Source organism: Lissotriton helveticus, chromosome 11 (genome assembly GCF_964261635.1).
Source record: "Lissotriton helveticus chromosome 11, aLisHel1.1, whole genome shotgun sequence".
Classification (NCBI taxonomy): domain Eukaryota; kingdom Metazoa; phylum Chordata; class Amphibia; order Caudata; family Salamandridae; genus Lissotriton; species Lissotriton helveticus.
In genome coordinates this window covers 1002145564-1002162587 of record NC_136072.1, presented here as the reverse complement: position 1 = coordinate 1002162587, position 17024 = coordinate 1002145564, and the positions used below count along the sequence as shown (strand labels likewise).

At 45.0% G+C, this 17024-nt stretch overlaps 1 protein-coding gene across 1 annotated transcript in view; it reads left to right on the top strand.

Annotated features, from left to right (window-relative positions):
- MYO1H (myosin IH) overlaps positions 1-17024 on the top strand; it is a 749175-nt gene that overhangs the window by 419628 nt on the left and 312523 nt on the right. Inside the window, exon 22 of the mRNA XM_078666099.1 lies at positions 2635-2719. Within this exon, the coding sequence (XP_078522225.1) occupies positions 2635-2719 (85 nt within the window). The remainder of the gene's footprint in view (positions 1-2634; positions 2720-17024) is intronic.

Genomic DNA, 17024 nt, shown 5'->3' with positions numbered 1-17024 from the left:
AGGGGGCAGACGGGGCCTTGGAGTGGATTGCCTTCATGATTGATGTGGTTTTCTCTGTGGTGATAGGATTCCATTTTGTCTGGATGTTTTTGTCTGATACTGAGAGACCTTTTCTGAGGTTGATGGAGTCCAGTTGTGGGGCGAAGATGGCTGTGATTTTGTTGCAGAAGTCTGACAGCTCATTGCACAATTCTTGGGTTGGTGTGATATTGCTGGTGGTTGATGCAGGTGTGGTGAAGTCCTTGATGATGGAAAATTTATTTTGCTGTTGTTGGAGCTGTTGTCGATGCACTCAGCTAGGGCTTTCCTTTTGGTGTCCCAGATTTACTGATGGTAATGTCTTTGGGCAGATTTTAATATTGCCTTGCCTGATTTTTCTTGGCTCATTCTTCATCTCCGATCTAGTTGCTTGCAGTGCCATTAGGTCACCCTGAGTCCGTTTGTGTACTAGCTGACATTCTCGCGTCTTTGCTTCTTTTCCAGGGGACCAGGCTGTTGTCACAAGTTGTCAGTTGTTGAATTTGTTGATGTCGCTTGATAGGTAGCCTGTGTTTTTTAGATCGGTTTTGTGTACGGTGAAAGCCCATCCATCTCTGATAGTTTGCTCCAGTGTCAGCAATCAGGGCCGCTCACGGAGTTTCTTCTGTGGTGGGGAATGTTGATTAAGAAGCTGAAGATAGAGTGGTCCATGGTATGATCAATCAACTATCACAGTTAACAGGCTCTGATAATGTTATGTTAGTGGGTGTAATTATGATGAGGGCAATGGAAACTGAACAGTTTCACTTGACACTGTGGGTGTGTCATGCAAGGGTATGGAGTAAAATGTTGGTGTCAAGGGAGCCCCAACTGCTCCTTAAGCAGATCTGCTTTTGTAAAGGGAAAAATAATCAGATTTTGAAAGCACGTACTTGGCTCCAGAAAAATCCCTGCGAGATATATCATAGATAACTGTGCCGAGGGTTAAGTTAAAAGTAGTTGGTGGTCACTCCTTTTGGTGGCAGAAGCGGCGAAGAATTCTTTGCCCCATTTCCTTTGTCAAGAGAGGTATTTGTCTAATTTTCATAAACATAGCTATTCCTAATGTATAATTATTGTAGTGGGATTTTTTTAGTTTTCCTAGCCCTAGCATGTTGGCAGGACTGGCTAAGGTTTTTGTGTTTTACCATTAAGATACCATTGTAGGGAGAACGTTTGTGCTTATTAAATCTATAACCTTACAAAATCTAACCTAACGTAGATGATAGCTATAGATATGTTTGGGAATTATTTTAGATTTGGCACAGGGAAATTATCATGACTCAAGTGTTCGAACATTGTACTTGTACTGTCATTTGCACCAAATGCTGTTGCTGGCTGTAACTGTGGCATGGCTGTGTTTGCAGTAAACAGAGGCTAGTGTCCGGTATGTGCAAGGAAGTTGAAAGTGGCACACACGATTAGTGCATCTTCCAAGTTAAGTCACATGCAAACTCATTTTCTTACACATGGTTAAAATTCCATTGTCTATCATCCGTGATACAACTTTTAGGTCTTGCCTACAACAGCTTTCAGCTGTCTGTTTGCGAAGACCTCTTGTCCGCCAACCCCATGCCATTGTGACTTTACTGTTACTCTCATTTGCTTGCTTTTTATTTGATCGCTTTGCTTTCTCCTCTTGTGTTTTGCCCTCCCTTGGAGTGTATCCTCTTTACCATCCTCTTGATTGGATGTATTCTTCCATTGCCTGTATTCAAGGAACTATTTTGTTTTTTTCTTTCAGGACTGCATGAGAGTGCATGCATTTTTTGGCTCTCTTCCTTATTTGGTGCTCTCCCCAAGCACTTGCCTCCACATGCGCTCAGTGTTGCTCAATGACCCCCACCAAGGTACCCTGGTCGTCCATTACAGTCCCCTCCCTTGCTTCCATTGCTTACCTTTTTAGTTTTTTTATTTGCCTTCCCGTCCCTGCCTAACCTCAATCTCCTCCATTGCTAATTTGTACCATGCCTTCTCCCCGTTGCTTCACCCCACCCCCTCCTCCATTGTTACCGCCTATTTATTGGTCTTTAACATTTTTGGCAGGCCCAGCAACTGGCATTTGTTGTTGTTCCGCTCTGCATTACCAAAGCAATTTTACACAAGTAAAGTTTAATTTTCCTATTTAGCAACCCAACTTGGATCAGTCTATAAAAAAATGATTTGCACACACAGCCATGGCTGTGTCATTACACCTTTTTTCTTTCTGTTTTTTCCAGTGCTGTACATCAAATCAAATAGGTCAAAAAAGGTGAGACCTATTGGCTTTGCAAGTACTTGTTACTTAATCATGAATTTCCCTGTAGAAATATTTACTTCTTTGACCAATGCTATAATTACATTATTTCTACTTGCAATTTAGGACAATTTGAAGATGTTATGTTTTTAAAAAAATTGGAAATATGTTTTCAATTGGATATTGAAATAAGTTGTTTTATATTTTGTTATTAAAATTGTATTGTTGTATGTGTTTTCATTTTTTACATTTTAGTTATTTTTTTATGACTACATTACAGCACAACCAAATCTGTTTTTACTAAAATATACTTACCTATCGTCTAAAAGAGACAAAATATTTACCAAATATAACCAGTTTTTGTTTCTGCCCTTTTATAGCTATAAAATTAGAAGCCTGCTGGAGAGGAGTATTGGCACGAAGGGAGGCCAGGAAGAGGGCATGGGCCGTGGAGACAATCAAAAAGTAAGTTTGGGCATTTGACAAGGTGTAGTTTAATGTTTGCAATTAGTACTAGAATTGGTATGGGTCACTGAGTGGTAGGAATTTTGCAGCTCCCTGCAGATTTCAGAACTTTCCCATACAGATAAATGTGAGGAAAATGCATGAATTTAGCTAAAGTTTGATGCTTGCAGGAGTTTCTGAGTAAGAAAACCTGGTAGGATTAATGCAAGCCTCACCACTTTGGATTGGTCAGGGTCTCTTGCTTTCAGAAATGCCCAGGTTTGTAGTGTTCCCTGGTAGCCGAATGAACAAATGATAGATTTATAGAGCACATGACTACTCAACAGAGTGTCTTGGTGCTGGAATGGCCAAAATCTGTCCACAGCAGCTGCCCATAGCTAAGGCAAAAAGATGGGTTTTAATGCCGTCCTACACCGGGAGAGCAGCTGGGTGTTGTCCGTATAAGCGATTGTGACCATTCATAGGATTCAACAAGATTAGCTAGAGCGGCCATATAGATCTTAAATTATGTTGGCTAAAAGAAGAGCTCTGTGGCACTCCAAAGACTAAGCCAGGGGTCTCCAACGAGTAGCTCGGGAGCTACTGGTAGCTTGCCAGTACCTTCAAAGTAGCTCTCAGAGATGAAGCCAAACCCAGTATCAAATTCAGAGAGTAGGCGCCTATTAAAGAAGGCGATACAAAAGGGGATGATGGACGGAGCATTTGAGCAAATCAAACACTCACCACCAGTCAACTGATCTGGGTTTAATCCATCACCATTCTTTAGCTCACTCGGCCACCCCAGTTCAGACATGGCCATCTGCAAATCAGTCTGACCCTGTGCCTCATGGGAACAGTCCAGCCCGAACTGCCAAGCCATGTCTTCCCTGGACGGGAAACAAGCATCCTGGGACCGGTTTCTGATTCATAATCCTCATCAGCCAGGCTATCTTGAATCCAGTGGCCAAGTGAGCAAGGGACTCACGTCTGAGCATACCCTGCCACACTTAGAGCAAACAAAGCGATACAAAAGGGGATGATGGACGGAGCGTTTGAGCAAATCAAACACTCACCCCCAGTCAACTGATCTGGGTTTAATCCATCACCATTCTTTAGCTCACTCGGCCACCCCAGTTCAGACATGGCCATATGCAAATCAGTCTGACCCTGTGCCTCATGGGAACAGTCCAGTCCGAACTGCCAAGCCATTTCTTCCCTGGACCGGAAACAAGCATCCTGGGACCGGTTTCAGGTTCATAATCCTCATCAGCCAGGCTATCTTGAATCCAGTGGCCAAGTGAGCAAGGGACTCTCGTCTGAGCATACCCTGCCACACTTAGGGCGAACAAAGCGATACAAAAGGGTGGGAGGGTATGCTCAGACGTGAGTCCCTTGCTCACTTTGCCACTGGATTCAAGCAAGCCGGGCTGAAGACGGCTGGAATGCCAGAAACCGGTCCTCGGAAGCTTGTTTCCGGTCCAGGGAAGACATGGCTTAGCAGTTCAGGCTGGACTGTTCCCATGAGGCACAGGGTCAGACTGATTTGCATATAGCCATGTCTGAACTGGGGTGGCAGAGTGGGCTAAAGAACGGTGATGGATTAAACCCAGATCTTTTGACTGGGTGTGAGTGTTTGATTGATTCAGATGCTCCGTCCATCACCACCCCCTTTTGTACCCCTTTTGGCCGCCATAAGTGTGGGAGGGTATGCTCAGACGTGAGTCCCTTGCTCACTTTGCCACTGGATTCAAGCAAGCCGGGCTTAAGACGGCTGGAATGCCAGAAACCGGTCCTCGGAAGCTTGTTTCCGGTCCAGGGAAGACATGGCTTGGCAGTTCGGGCTGGACTGTTCCCATGAGGCACAGGGTCAGACTGATTTGCATATAGCCATGTCTGAACTGGGGTGGCAGAGTGGGCTAAAGAATGGTGAAGGATTAAACCCAGATCTTTTGACTGGGTGTGAGTGTTTGATTGATTCAGATGCTCCGTCCATCACCACCCCCTTTTGTACCGCTTTTGGCCGCCATAAGTGTGGGAGGGTATGCTCAGACGTGAGTCCCTTGCTCACTTTGCCACTGGATTCAAGCAAGCCGGGCTGAAGACGGCTGGAATGCCAGAAACCGGTCCTCGGAAGCTTGTTTCCGGTCCAGGGAAGACATGGCTTGGCAATTCGGGCTGGACTGTTCCCATGAGGCACAGGGTCAGACTGATTTGCATATAGCCATGTCTGAACTGGGGTGGCAGAGTGGGCTAAAGAACGGTGATGGATTAAACCCAGATCTTTTGACTGGGTGTGAGTGTTTGATTGATTCAGATGCTCTGTCCATCACCACCCCCTTTTGTACCGCTTTTGGCCGCCAAAAGTGTGGGAGGGTATGCTCAGACGTGAGTCCCTTGCTCACTTTGCCACTGGATTCAAGCAAGCCGGGCTGAAGACGGCTGGAATGCCAGAAACCGGTCCTCAAAGCTTGTTTCCGGTCCAGGGAAGATATGGCTTGGCAGTTCGGGCTGGACTGTTCCCATGAGGCACAGGGTCAGACTGATTTGCATATAGCCATGTCTGAACAGGGGTGGCAGAGTAGGCTAAAGAACGGTGATGGATTAAACCCAGATCTTTTGACTGGGTGTGAGTGTTTGATTGATTCATCACCACCCCCTTTTGTGCCGCTATTAAAGAAGGCAGCACTGCTGATCTCAAGATCCTGAGAGTGACAGCCAGCCAAACCTATGGCAGTAACTTATACTAAACACTCAAACAAACAAGGTATCGGCCTATGGGGTCTGCCACTTGACAGTCTGTATCTAATCTCAATATAACTAAGCCACAAGGAGATTGACCATCTTGTATCCCTGCTTTATCAGTCACAACATGTGTGTGCCCAGTGGACCATAAAAGAAGTACGACAGTAGTAGCCTGAGCAGTAATGAGTTCTGTCCCACCAAAGTGTAGGACTGCAGGAGTCAGAGTGAAAATGTGTCAGTTGGGTGTATAACCAGCTCAAGACCTGAGGAGTACTAAGAAAAGGGGGTCCCAGCAGTAAGACAACGAATATGTATCATAAGTAACTCCAAGAAAATTTTCACTGAATTCACAACAATTGTTATTTAATCACAATGTTGTCATATATAAATTGTCAAAGAACATTTGTTAAATAATTCAAAATGTATTATAGTGCCCCTGGAAAAGGGAAGGAAGTGGTAAGGTGAAGGGTAGTGAAGGTAAAGGATAGTGACATATAAAAAAGGCCAAGCGTCCTCACTGTACTATATGTTGTACGTCAAACAAAGACATATACATCATTTTTTTTTTTTTTTATTATATTTTTTATTGCGGAACTGTTACACGGCCATTCAGCCCACAACCCGGGGGTCAGGCGGCAAAGTAGGTACAACATATCATAGACATATACATCATGAATGAAGAAAATCTTAAAGAGATATCATGCTCCACATAAAAAAAAAATTCAAGTCATGGAGTACAGCTGAAAAGTACACAGAGCTGTCGACGTTTCGACCCCTTTATAATAGCAGGTATTAATTATCTCCTTGTAGTGGGGTCTTCATCAGACCTGAAGAGAACAGGGCATGATTCAGACCAGAGAAAATGAAGAGACTCATCAGCATTCATGTGCGTCCCTAATAAATACTATTGCTTCTTGAAAGCTACGTCTGGTGTCAAGGACCACCAAATGTCTATGCTAGCCCCCATTATAAGGGTGTTATCTCTGACATAATTGTGCCCATTCCTGACATAATAGTGCCAATGGCTTAATAATGGTCGTCCTTGACTATTTGGGGTATTTTTGGTCTAGTTGTGGGATACTGGCAGCCATCATTTACATACTGGGAGAATGACTGGCCTACATTTACATATTCCTGGCGTAATAATGGTCATGACTGATAAATGGTATCTGCCTTGACCCTTTCAAGCTTTGGCCCAACTTTGGCCCTAGTATAATGGTGAGCATTATTGGCATAATACAGACATCCGTGTTTCTGGTCCAGGGAGGACCTGGCTTGGCATTTCGGTCTAGACTGTTATCATGAGGCACAGGGTCAAGACTGATTTGCATTTGGCTGGGTCTAAACTGGGCTGGCATGGTGAGCAAAAGAACAATGGATTTGCCCGAGATCTCTTGACTGGGGGTGAATGCATGATACATTCAGCATTCTGTCCATCATTTGTTTGCGTAGCACTTTTCACCCTAAGATCGATGGGTATGCCCAGATGTGGGTCCCTTGCTCACTGTGCCACTGGATTCAAGCTAGCCTGGCTGATAACGGGTGACATACCCTGAAACCGGTCCCATGATGCTTGTTTCTGGTCTAGGGAGGACCTGGCTTGGCAGTTCGGTCTGGACTGTTCCCATGAGACACAAGGTCAAGACTGATTTGCATATGGCTGGGTCTAAACTGGGCTGGGATGGTGAGCAAAAGTCTCTTGACTGGGGATAAATGTATGATTCATTCAGCATTCCGTTCATCATTTGTTTGTGTGAGCATCTGTGGCACAAGACTGTGGTATTCAAAGTAGTCTGTTGTCCATATGAGGCATTTGTACATGGGAGTACTTGATGAAAATGAAAAGCTGATGTTTTGGGCCTGTGCATTTCCTAAAATCTGAAAATGGATATTTTAAAGGTAGTTTTTGTTTTAAAAAATTGATTTTCTCCTGTTAACCCCTTCGCTGCGGCCGCGATTTTTCCACTGTGCGGTAAACAAAAGAACAGGGCGGGGCCGTGACGAACCCCAGCCGTCATCCGCACACGCCCACCGCGGTGCGTGACGGCTGGGGTTCGTCACCAGCATGGGAGGGGTTAAATTAAGTTTGCTTGGCCACAGTGGAAAGTCGTATTTGATAGAAAGAAGTGCACTTTCAGAAACTGATGAATAATAATCCAAGCAGAGCTGGGGAGACGTACTGCTCTATTTATACACTTTGTGCCATAGGGCATGTCTAGATTTGAATGTTACTTCATAAGTCAGGTGGCGGCATTTTATATTGATGAATATTTTCTTGGCATTTCTAATGGTAACCGCACCAGGAATACTTGGGTGGTAACTACTGATAATCCTGCTTAGGGTGGTCATAGCGTAATCACTATTTTACAGTTATAAAGTTTGCTAGTAGCTCAGGAAGACTTTCCTTGAGCAGAAGTAGCTCTCACTACAGAAAAGGTTGGAGACCCCTGTCTTATATATTAGTCTCCAGTAGAATCACTTTCAACAGACCCGTGACCTGAGGTGAACTCCCAGTAATTGGATTCGTAATAAGTCAACTATCTTCCCCAAGAGAAACTGGACATTTTATGGGATAAACCGACTGAATAAAACTTACAAGTTCTTACCCTTGGTATTGATCATGTAACAGTGGGATAAATAGGAGACCTTTCTAAAATTAATGTGAAGCAACATTCCCACACAGAAACTTTAAAAAACGGACCAGTGGACTTTGATCATTTTCAACAAGAAGAAATATTCCTGTCTTTTTTGTGTGTAAATTTGTATGTGGTATACATTGTATGCACTTTTACAGTTCCCCACTGGAAGAAGGACAACGGTACCATCAGCACATAACATACTGTGCTGAACTACAGCCGAGTTGACTTTCTTGTATGTATTTATATTGTTTGAGGCCTCTCCTCTCCTCTGCTTCCTATGGCCACACACCAGTCTTATATGAAGATTAAAATAAACAGGCCATTTCTGATATGTTTCTTCTTAAACCTATAAGATAAAGCAGTGGGTTCACGCTACAGAAATCTGCTGATCACAGTTTTAGTAACTGTCAAATATTATATATCTATATATATATATATATATATATCCAACGCTCACAGGAGACCCATTGGAGAGATGGGCCCCAGTGGGCGTGGCCCGTGGCTTTCTGGGTGATGTAGTGCACTAAGATGAATCCCAAGTGGGTGAATTGCTTTCAGTCTCAAAGTGGCTCTATTGATAAGTGCTGAAAGTCCTGGAAGGGACCTGCCCCGCTTTGTGGCCGCCGCACTGAGCCATAGAGCCGGTCTCCCCCCTGCAAGGGCACGAGCTCCCCTCCGTTCGTGGATTACGCAACACCACAGTTGTGATGCTGACATCGACCCGCGGCAGCGGTGGGCTTCTCTCCGCGACCGGGACAGCCGCTGAATATATCCAACGCTCACAGGAGACCCATTGGAGAGATGCGGCACGGAGGTAAGTTTCAGCTCACTTTATTTCAAAACGGACAGCCTGCCAGCAGGAAGCTTCAAGGAACAGCCTTCTTTCTTTCTTTCGACGCTAGACGCGTTTCAGGATTCAACCTTTCTTCAGTGGCATGTGGGGCATACTGACTGGAAGCGCTGCAGAGCGTGCATATTTAAAGTTCCCAATGGATAGTGCCTGCCCCGGGGGATGGGGTCCCCGGGGCTAGAAGTGGCCCGGGAGGGGACCACACGGCCCCCTCCCCAAAAATTAAAAAATAAATAAAGGCTGGCCCCGGATGATGGGGACCCCGGGGCCAATAGAGGCCTCAGGAGGGGGGCCACACAGCCCCCTCCATAAAACAAAAAAATTATGTGGCCATGCACGGGGGGATGGGGTCCCTAGGGCGGATTTGGCCATTCATATATATATATATATATTTTTAATGGGTGTCAGGCCCTAGGGAAGGGGAAGTAAAAAGAAGGGGGGCCACACAGCCCCCTTCCCCAAAAAATAATTTTAAAAAAACCGCGATCGTGCCAAAGGCCCTGCTCCCTCCCAGCAACATTCTGCAAACGCGCCCTGTGGCGTGTTTTAACCCCTTCCACACTCATGACGAGCTGGGCTCGTCATGAAGTAGCCTCCTCACACGCTCATGACGAGCCCAGCTCGTCATCTTGTGTGGGATTTCAGATTTCTCAGCACAGCAGGGGAATATGCTGAGCAGCCATGGGGTTAAATTGGGGAATTCATTCCCCTTCAATACTGGGGGTCCCTGGGGGCCAACAAGCCCACCAGGTACCTCCAGTAAGCGCCACAGGGCTGCATTGCAGAGAGGTGGTCCAGGCTACGCCCCCTTTTACACCTCTATGCCACACAGCTCTATGGCGCTTACTGGAGGTACCTCGTGGGCTAGTTGGACCCCAGGGACCCTCAGGATTCAAGGGAACTTAATACCCCAACTTAAAATGTGCCACGGGGCGCGTTTGCACAGTGGTGAAGGGACGCGACGGCCCTGAGGTGCCATGTGTGCAAACAGGCCATGTGGCACGTTTTAATTTGGGGAATTAATTCCCCTTCAATCCTGAGGTCCCTGGGGGCCAACTAGCCCACCAGGTACCTCCAGTAAGCACCACATGCCTGTGTTACAGAGAGGTGGTCCAGGCCACGCCCCTTTTTACACCTCTCTGCAACGCAGTTCGTGGCACTTACTGGAGGTACCTAGGGGGCTAGTTGGACCCCAGGGACCCTCAGGATTCAAGGGGACTTAATCTCCCATCTTAAAATGCACCACAGGGCGCGTTTTCACAGTGGTGAAGTGAGAGGGGGTGGGGGCCTGAGGTGACGTGTGCAAACAGGCCCTGTGGCACGTTTAAAGTTGGGGAATGAATTCCCTTTCAATCCTGAGGGCCCCTGGGGGCCAACTAGCCCACCAGGTGCTTCCAGTAAGCGCCACTACGCTGCGTTGCAGAGAGGTAGTCCAGGCCATGCCCCTTTTTACACCTCTCTGCAACACAGCTCTGTGGCGCTTACTGGTGGTACCTGGTGGGCTAGTTGGACCCCAAGGACCCTCAGGATTCAAGGGGACTTAATACCTCACATTAAAACGCGCCACGGGGCGCGTTTGCACAGTGGTGAAGGGAGGGGGCGGAGCTGAGGTGATATGTGTGGAAACACGCCCTGTGGCACGTTTTGAGTTGGGGAATTAATTCCTCTTCAATCCTGAGGGTCCCTGGTGGTCAATTAGCCCACCAGGTACCTCCAGTAAGCGCCACTGCGCTCTGTTGCAGAAAGGTGGGCCAGGCCACGCCCCTTTTTACACCTCTCTGGTGGAGAAAGGGGGCATGGCCTTTGTCTACCTTTCACCAATCCCACTGCGAGGGTCTTACTAGAGGTAAAAGGTAGGCTAGTTGGCCCTTAAAGGACCCCCCAGCAGTGAAGGGGACTTCAATCCCCATCCAAGAGCGTGCCAGGGAGCGCGTTTGTAGAGTGGGCAAAGTGGGCGTGGCCTGGTACGAGTACTTACCAGTGCTGCTGTGTGGGACTGACTGGAGGTAATAGTTTGGGAAGATGGCCCCCAAGGATGTCCTTGGGGGCCAACTACCCCTCTTGTTACCTCCAGTATGTCCCACACAGTGGGATTGCTAAGACGTCTTTGGAGGCCATGGCCCCCTTTCTCTACCACTCTGCAAACGTGCCTCATGGCAGACTAAGGGATGGGGGATGAAGTCCAATTTAGTCCTGAGGATGTTTGGGGGCCAAGAATCCCTCCTGGTACCTCCTGTAAGTCCTATGCAGCGGAATTCCTGAGCGTTGGTTGGACTCCCAGCACCCTTTCTCCACCCCTCTACAAACGCGACTACTAGTTAAAGTAGCATATTTCTGCACCTCTGATTTAGAGTTAGTTTTAATGCCCCTGCCCTATTATATACTAGGGCCTTACAGAGGAGGTCATGCTAATCACAGGGGTACCCCATTGCATTGTGTTCCCTAGTGTATGTAGGTATTTTCACTGTATTCTAAGTGTCTTTTAGCATAGCACTGGCTCTAGGCCTGGTTAGTCAGAGTTAGTTACCACCAGTACTAATCTGAAAAAGTTTTAGGCACAGGATGATTTTGCAACAAGGCCTCTTTCTGCTCCTCTGTTGTTTCTTTCTGCACATGTCTTGCTTCTTCCTGCACTTTTCTTCGTTTTTGTGGACTTCTGTTGCTTCTTTCTGCATTTCTTTTGCTTATTTCTGTGTGTTTTTCTTCTTTCTTCACATGTCCTACCTCTGTAGACATAGTTAGAAACTAGCATTTGAAAAACCTTTGAAATTCACTTTCAATTCAATTCAAGGATTCTTTATTCGATGATTATAAATCACCATAAAAGCACATACATTTATACATGAATAAAAACTTTATAAAATTTCATTAAACCATTATCAGAATCCTAGTGATGATAGTTATTTACATATGACAATAAAGAAAGGAATTTAACACTTTTAAGAGAAAATTAGTAACAGATTTTAGGGATCATTCCTCTCCTCTGGTTACCCTTAATCGGACCGCCACTTTGATAAAATTCATTATACAGCACAATGTTAAAGGATCCGATGCTTTCTGTAAATAGGTTAAGGCCTCTCTGGCATGTTTCAGTTTGGCTTGTTTTAGGATTTTCACCAAAAATCTACGCCTGGGTATTGAATAAAAAGGGCCCAGGAGTACAAAGTGAAGGGAATCCTGCGGAGACCTGTTGTCGCAGCCGCAGGTTCCCTTCTGCTCAATTTTGGTTAAAAATCCTGCTGGTGATGCCAATAAATACGGGAGTAGGTTTAATCTAAAACGGCACATCAGGAATCTGTCATGGGCATTATGCATGAGGTACAAGTATGGCTCCATTCCCTCTGTACTCTTAACCAGGTTATGAGCCCTTACAGTCTTTTTGGACCCTTCAGCCTCAGCTCTCTGAAGTGCTTTTTGATCTAGGAAAGCTTTTTTTACAATCGCCTTATGCTGTGGTACAATTGCTGCAGGGTCAGTAAAGAGGTTCCTGTAGCCGATTGACTCTAGGGTACTCTTTACGTATTTGAGCCATGGGATTCTCATACATTTATCTCTTTCCAAACAATCTTTTAGAATTTCCCTGTTCAGAGACGCCTCGGGGTTTACCCACATTTTTAACCAGGTCAGTATTGGTCTGAGTTTTACCATATCTTCTAAGTAAGGCCTCCCCAATTCTCTATGTACTATGGAGCCCGCGGTGCTTGGGGGTACTCTCAGAATAGTTCTTAGGTATTTATTTTCATCCCGCTGTATTTTCACAGTATTAACAAAGCCCCATACCTCTGCCCCATAGATCACTTTGGAGCAGCATATGGAGCTATACAGATTCATCACCTGTTCAGGGCTCCATCTTCCAACCCTCCTACCGTAACCTGCAATAGCACCATTCGTAGTAATCATTTTACAGCAGCGCTCCTCAACCAGGGAGTTAAATTGTAAAGAGCCATCAAAGGTTACACCTAAATAGGAAAATGTTTTGACCTCTTCTATTTTATGGCGTCCTATCGTGTACGTAAATTTGGTGCAAGGTTTATTGCCAGCCAACAGCACATAAGATTTGCCCAGATTGACAAAAAGATCTAAAGAGCCCATGAACTTAACAAATCCGTCAATCAAAGTCTGTAGGCTCCTAGGCGTACGAGCGAGCAGGACCGCGTCATCTGCATAAAGCAGTACGGGGATATGACGCAACCCCACCCTTGGACAATCTGTTTTTAAATTTAACAGGAACTGCTCCAAGTTATTTATATAGAGTGAGAATAAAAATGGGGCTAGAATGCAGCCTTGCCGTACCCCGCTCTTACAGGGAAATGAGTCGGTCAACCCACCCTCTCTATTAAATCTGACTTTTGCAGAGGTATCACTATGGAGTTCCCGTAGAATGTTAATTAGGGCAACCTCAATCCCCATAAGCGACATCATAACCCAGAGTTTCTCCCTGTTTACGTGGTCGAATGCCGCTGCCAAGTCCATGAACCCCATATAGAAGGCTTCGTTGCTGGCCGTGGTGTATTTGGCAGTCAGCATATAGAGGTTCAGGCATTGGTCACTGGTGGACCTCCCCGTTCTGAATCCATATTGAGTGTCCGAAAAGATGTTATTTTCCTCGGTCCACTCGGACAATCTATTGAGGATCGCCCTACCCAGGAGTTTGGCAGACACATCGATCAGAGAAATAGGGCGATAACACTGGGGATCGTCCCTATTACCCTTCTTAAAAATAGGGACGATTATAGCCTTTGACCAGGACAACGGAAAACCACAAATGATGGCAGTGTTTATGACCCTAGTCATTATGGGGGCCCACAGTTCTACACAGCTCAGAAACAGATCAGGGGGGATCCCGTCTGGACCAGGAGCCTTATTTTTTGTTAAGCCCTCTATTCCAGCAGTGATCTCCTTAATAGAAAACACTACTGAGGTGCCTTCATGAGAGGTCCCTACATACCCTTCGGTTGGGCCTGGATCATGGTTATACAGCCCCTTATAGTGAGAAACCCACTGTTCTGGTAGTATGTTTAGTCCTATCTCCAGGGCATTATTCTCCTGGAAGGTAGGTTGGTTAATAATTCTCCAAAACCCGGACATGTCCCTGTTCTCCCCTGCTTCTCTTAGGTCTGCCCACGCTTCTCCCTGTAGAGCTAGTTTCCTCCTCTTGGTCTCGCTCCTATACTTGTTCCTACACACAGCAATTTGCAGGGTGTCCCTGGGTTTGTTTTTGAGGCTGCTTTTGAGCTCCCTCAAAGCCTTTGAACGATCTCTATCAAACCAGCGTGGGTTACATTGGTTCCTTATGGGCGCACTAGTTTTTAGTAGGCCATCTATGAGATCAGCAATCTGGCCAAATGCTTCAAGCAACCGTAGGCCTTGTACACCTATATCTAAACAGTCATCCATGGCGGATTTTCCAGAGTCCAACAAGGATTTATAGAAGGTTTCCCCGTCTATTTTGGACCATCTTAATCTTCTTCCCTGGTCTGTTACCTTCTCTGTAATCAAGCCTTGGTGTCTACTTCTTGAACCCACCGCATGCAGCAACCCCAGTACAAGTGGATTATGGTCACTGAAAGTGCTCCATTCTATCCCTACACTGATAACTCTATTTATAAGAGATCTAGAAACTAAAATGTAGTCAATAAAAGAGGAGCATCCTCTGCCCTTAAATGTTGGCGGTAGACTGCCATCCCTCTGCACAGCCATCAAATTAATAGTGTGCACTAAATCGCAGTTAAGAAGGAGTTTGCTAAAAGCTAGACCATCCGGTGTGTGCGAAAAATGCGGTCCTTTCGCTACGGGGCAATGAGACCACTCTGCATCTATTGGAACCAATGCCGAGCATAGGTGACAGTTAAAGTCTCCCATGACCAGTAGGGCAGGTACCTGTCCCGCTTTCCTAGCCCCGATTTCCTGACCCAATCTGTCATCTAATTCTCCTATAAAAGGAGTATGGCCTCCCCCTGCCCCGTTATTATAAATGTTGAAAACAGTTAATCTTAGCCCCTTTCCTTTAAACCGTACTGCTTGTATAGCAAGTGAGTCCCAGTCCGTAATAGACCAGCTGCCCGGGAGGTTTAAATCCACGTATATAGATAGTCCTCCCATGGCTCTCCCCGATCTCGTTTTTTGTGCCGGGACAAAAAAGCATTTGTACCCCTGGATGTGAAAGTTACTGTTTTCTAGGGCCCATGTTTCCTGAAGGCTAATTATGTGAAATTTACTAATATAAGTGCGCCACTCCTTATTGTTAACCACAATGACCACAATCTGCAATTCTATGTTTGACACAGGTATCTACCCAGAGATTTTAAAAAAGACCCTCATAAAACCCCTCCTCAAAAAACCCAACCTGGACAGGGAAGAACCCAAAAGTTACTGCCCAATTGCCAATCTCCCACTCTTTAGACTATTGCAATGCTCTGTTCTTATGTGCCCAAGAGAGAGTGTTACAGAAGATGCAGGCTATTCAAAATGCTGCGGCCAGGCTTCTAGGACGCATTCCCAAATACCAATCGGTATCACCCATCATAAAACAGCTCCATTGGTTACCTGTACGAATGAGAATAAAATTCAAGTCTCTCTGCCTGGTATATAAGGCTTTACATAATGCTGGACCTGCATTCTTCACTCAAAATCTTATCCCCTACCATCCTTCCAGAACGTTACGATCAGCTAGCTCACATGATCTGGTGGTACCACGTACCAAATCGGTCTCATGGGGAGATAGAAGATTTCTTGTAGCTGCACCAAAACTTTGGAATACCCTGCCACATTCAATTAAAACAAGCACATCCCTTTTGTCTTTCCGTGAGCAGCTTAAGACCTGGCTTTTTAATCAATGAACCTCCAGCTCCCCCGTGGGTTGAACACTGCAGTAACTCAGCGCCGAGATGCCCAAGGGCCTTCGTTTCGCGCTTTATAAGTGTTGAAATAAATAAATATATAAAAAATATAAATTTAGCTGCCAAACCTGCTATATTCCAGGATATTTTTACACGAAAGACAAGAACCCACACTTCCATTAATTTCACACCATATACTTTAGGGATGAAAAAAGATAAACACTATTTAATGTGTTTACCTTGGCGATTAGTTGCGCCAGTTTTATTCATCAATTTTCAAAGAGAACATGTCACTATAGTCAAGAGAAATATCAAAGCCTTAAACGTAATGGCCAATTAGTGTCCAATATTTACAATGAAAAATTCAATATTTACAATTAATATTTACAATTGCGAAATGTGATTTAAACAACAAATTAACAAAACATACATAAGTAGTGAAACTGTGCAAAAATAGTACACAAACGTCATTATGTGATATCATTTCACAAATAAACTGAGGGGAATAATTATCCACATATTTTTTAAACTAACATTTTTTATGAACCAACAGTTTTTTGAAGACTAAAATGTAGTATTTGGCAAAAAATGGAGATTTTTGGTAGGTCTCCAAAAACAACACGACAACCTCTCGGTAGCAATGTTAATAGGCTTTTAAATCAAACAATTTTGATGTTTACAGGACTCAATCCTATCCGCCTACGCGTTTCGAGTTTGTGAGGGTTCTTCTCAAACTCTCTTCAGGGCCAAATGAATTCCATTCCCCATTTGTTAAACCTAATAGTGAAAACATAACAAATAATGAATGCTTAGTGCTAGCTGCTTCCATCAACCCGCTAAAATCTCCTCCTATGTACAATTTGTTAAAACATACCTCTAGGGACGCGAGGTAGGTTAGTTCATCCAAATGATTTGAGGAATTTTGAAGGATTTTGAAGGATTTGTGCGTTTTTCTAGAAAAACAGGAGTTTTATATGTGATACCTGTTTTTAAACAAAAGGTGCCATTTTCAATGAGACAGACTAACATTATGCTCCTACCTGGCTGTAGTTGAAAAGGCCATCTGGTCGTACTGCTATTTATCAGTTTCCTTCATTTGCAAAACACAGCGCTGTAATTGGAAATACTCGTGTTATTTTATTTCTGAGCCAGCATGCTTCACACAATCTTATGCTGTGCTGGCCTGGGTGGAATCGCACTTACTTTAATTATGTTCAACCGTGAGGTGTATTAGTTACCAACGGTATCCCAGTGTG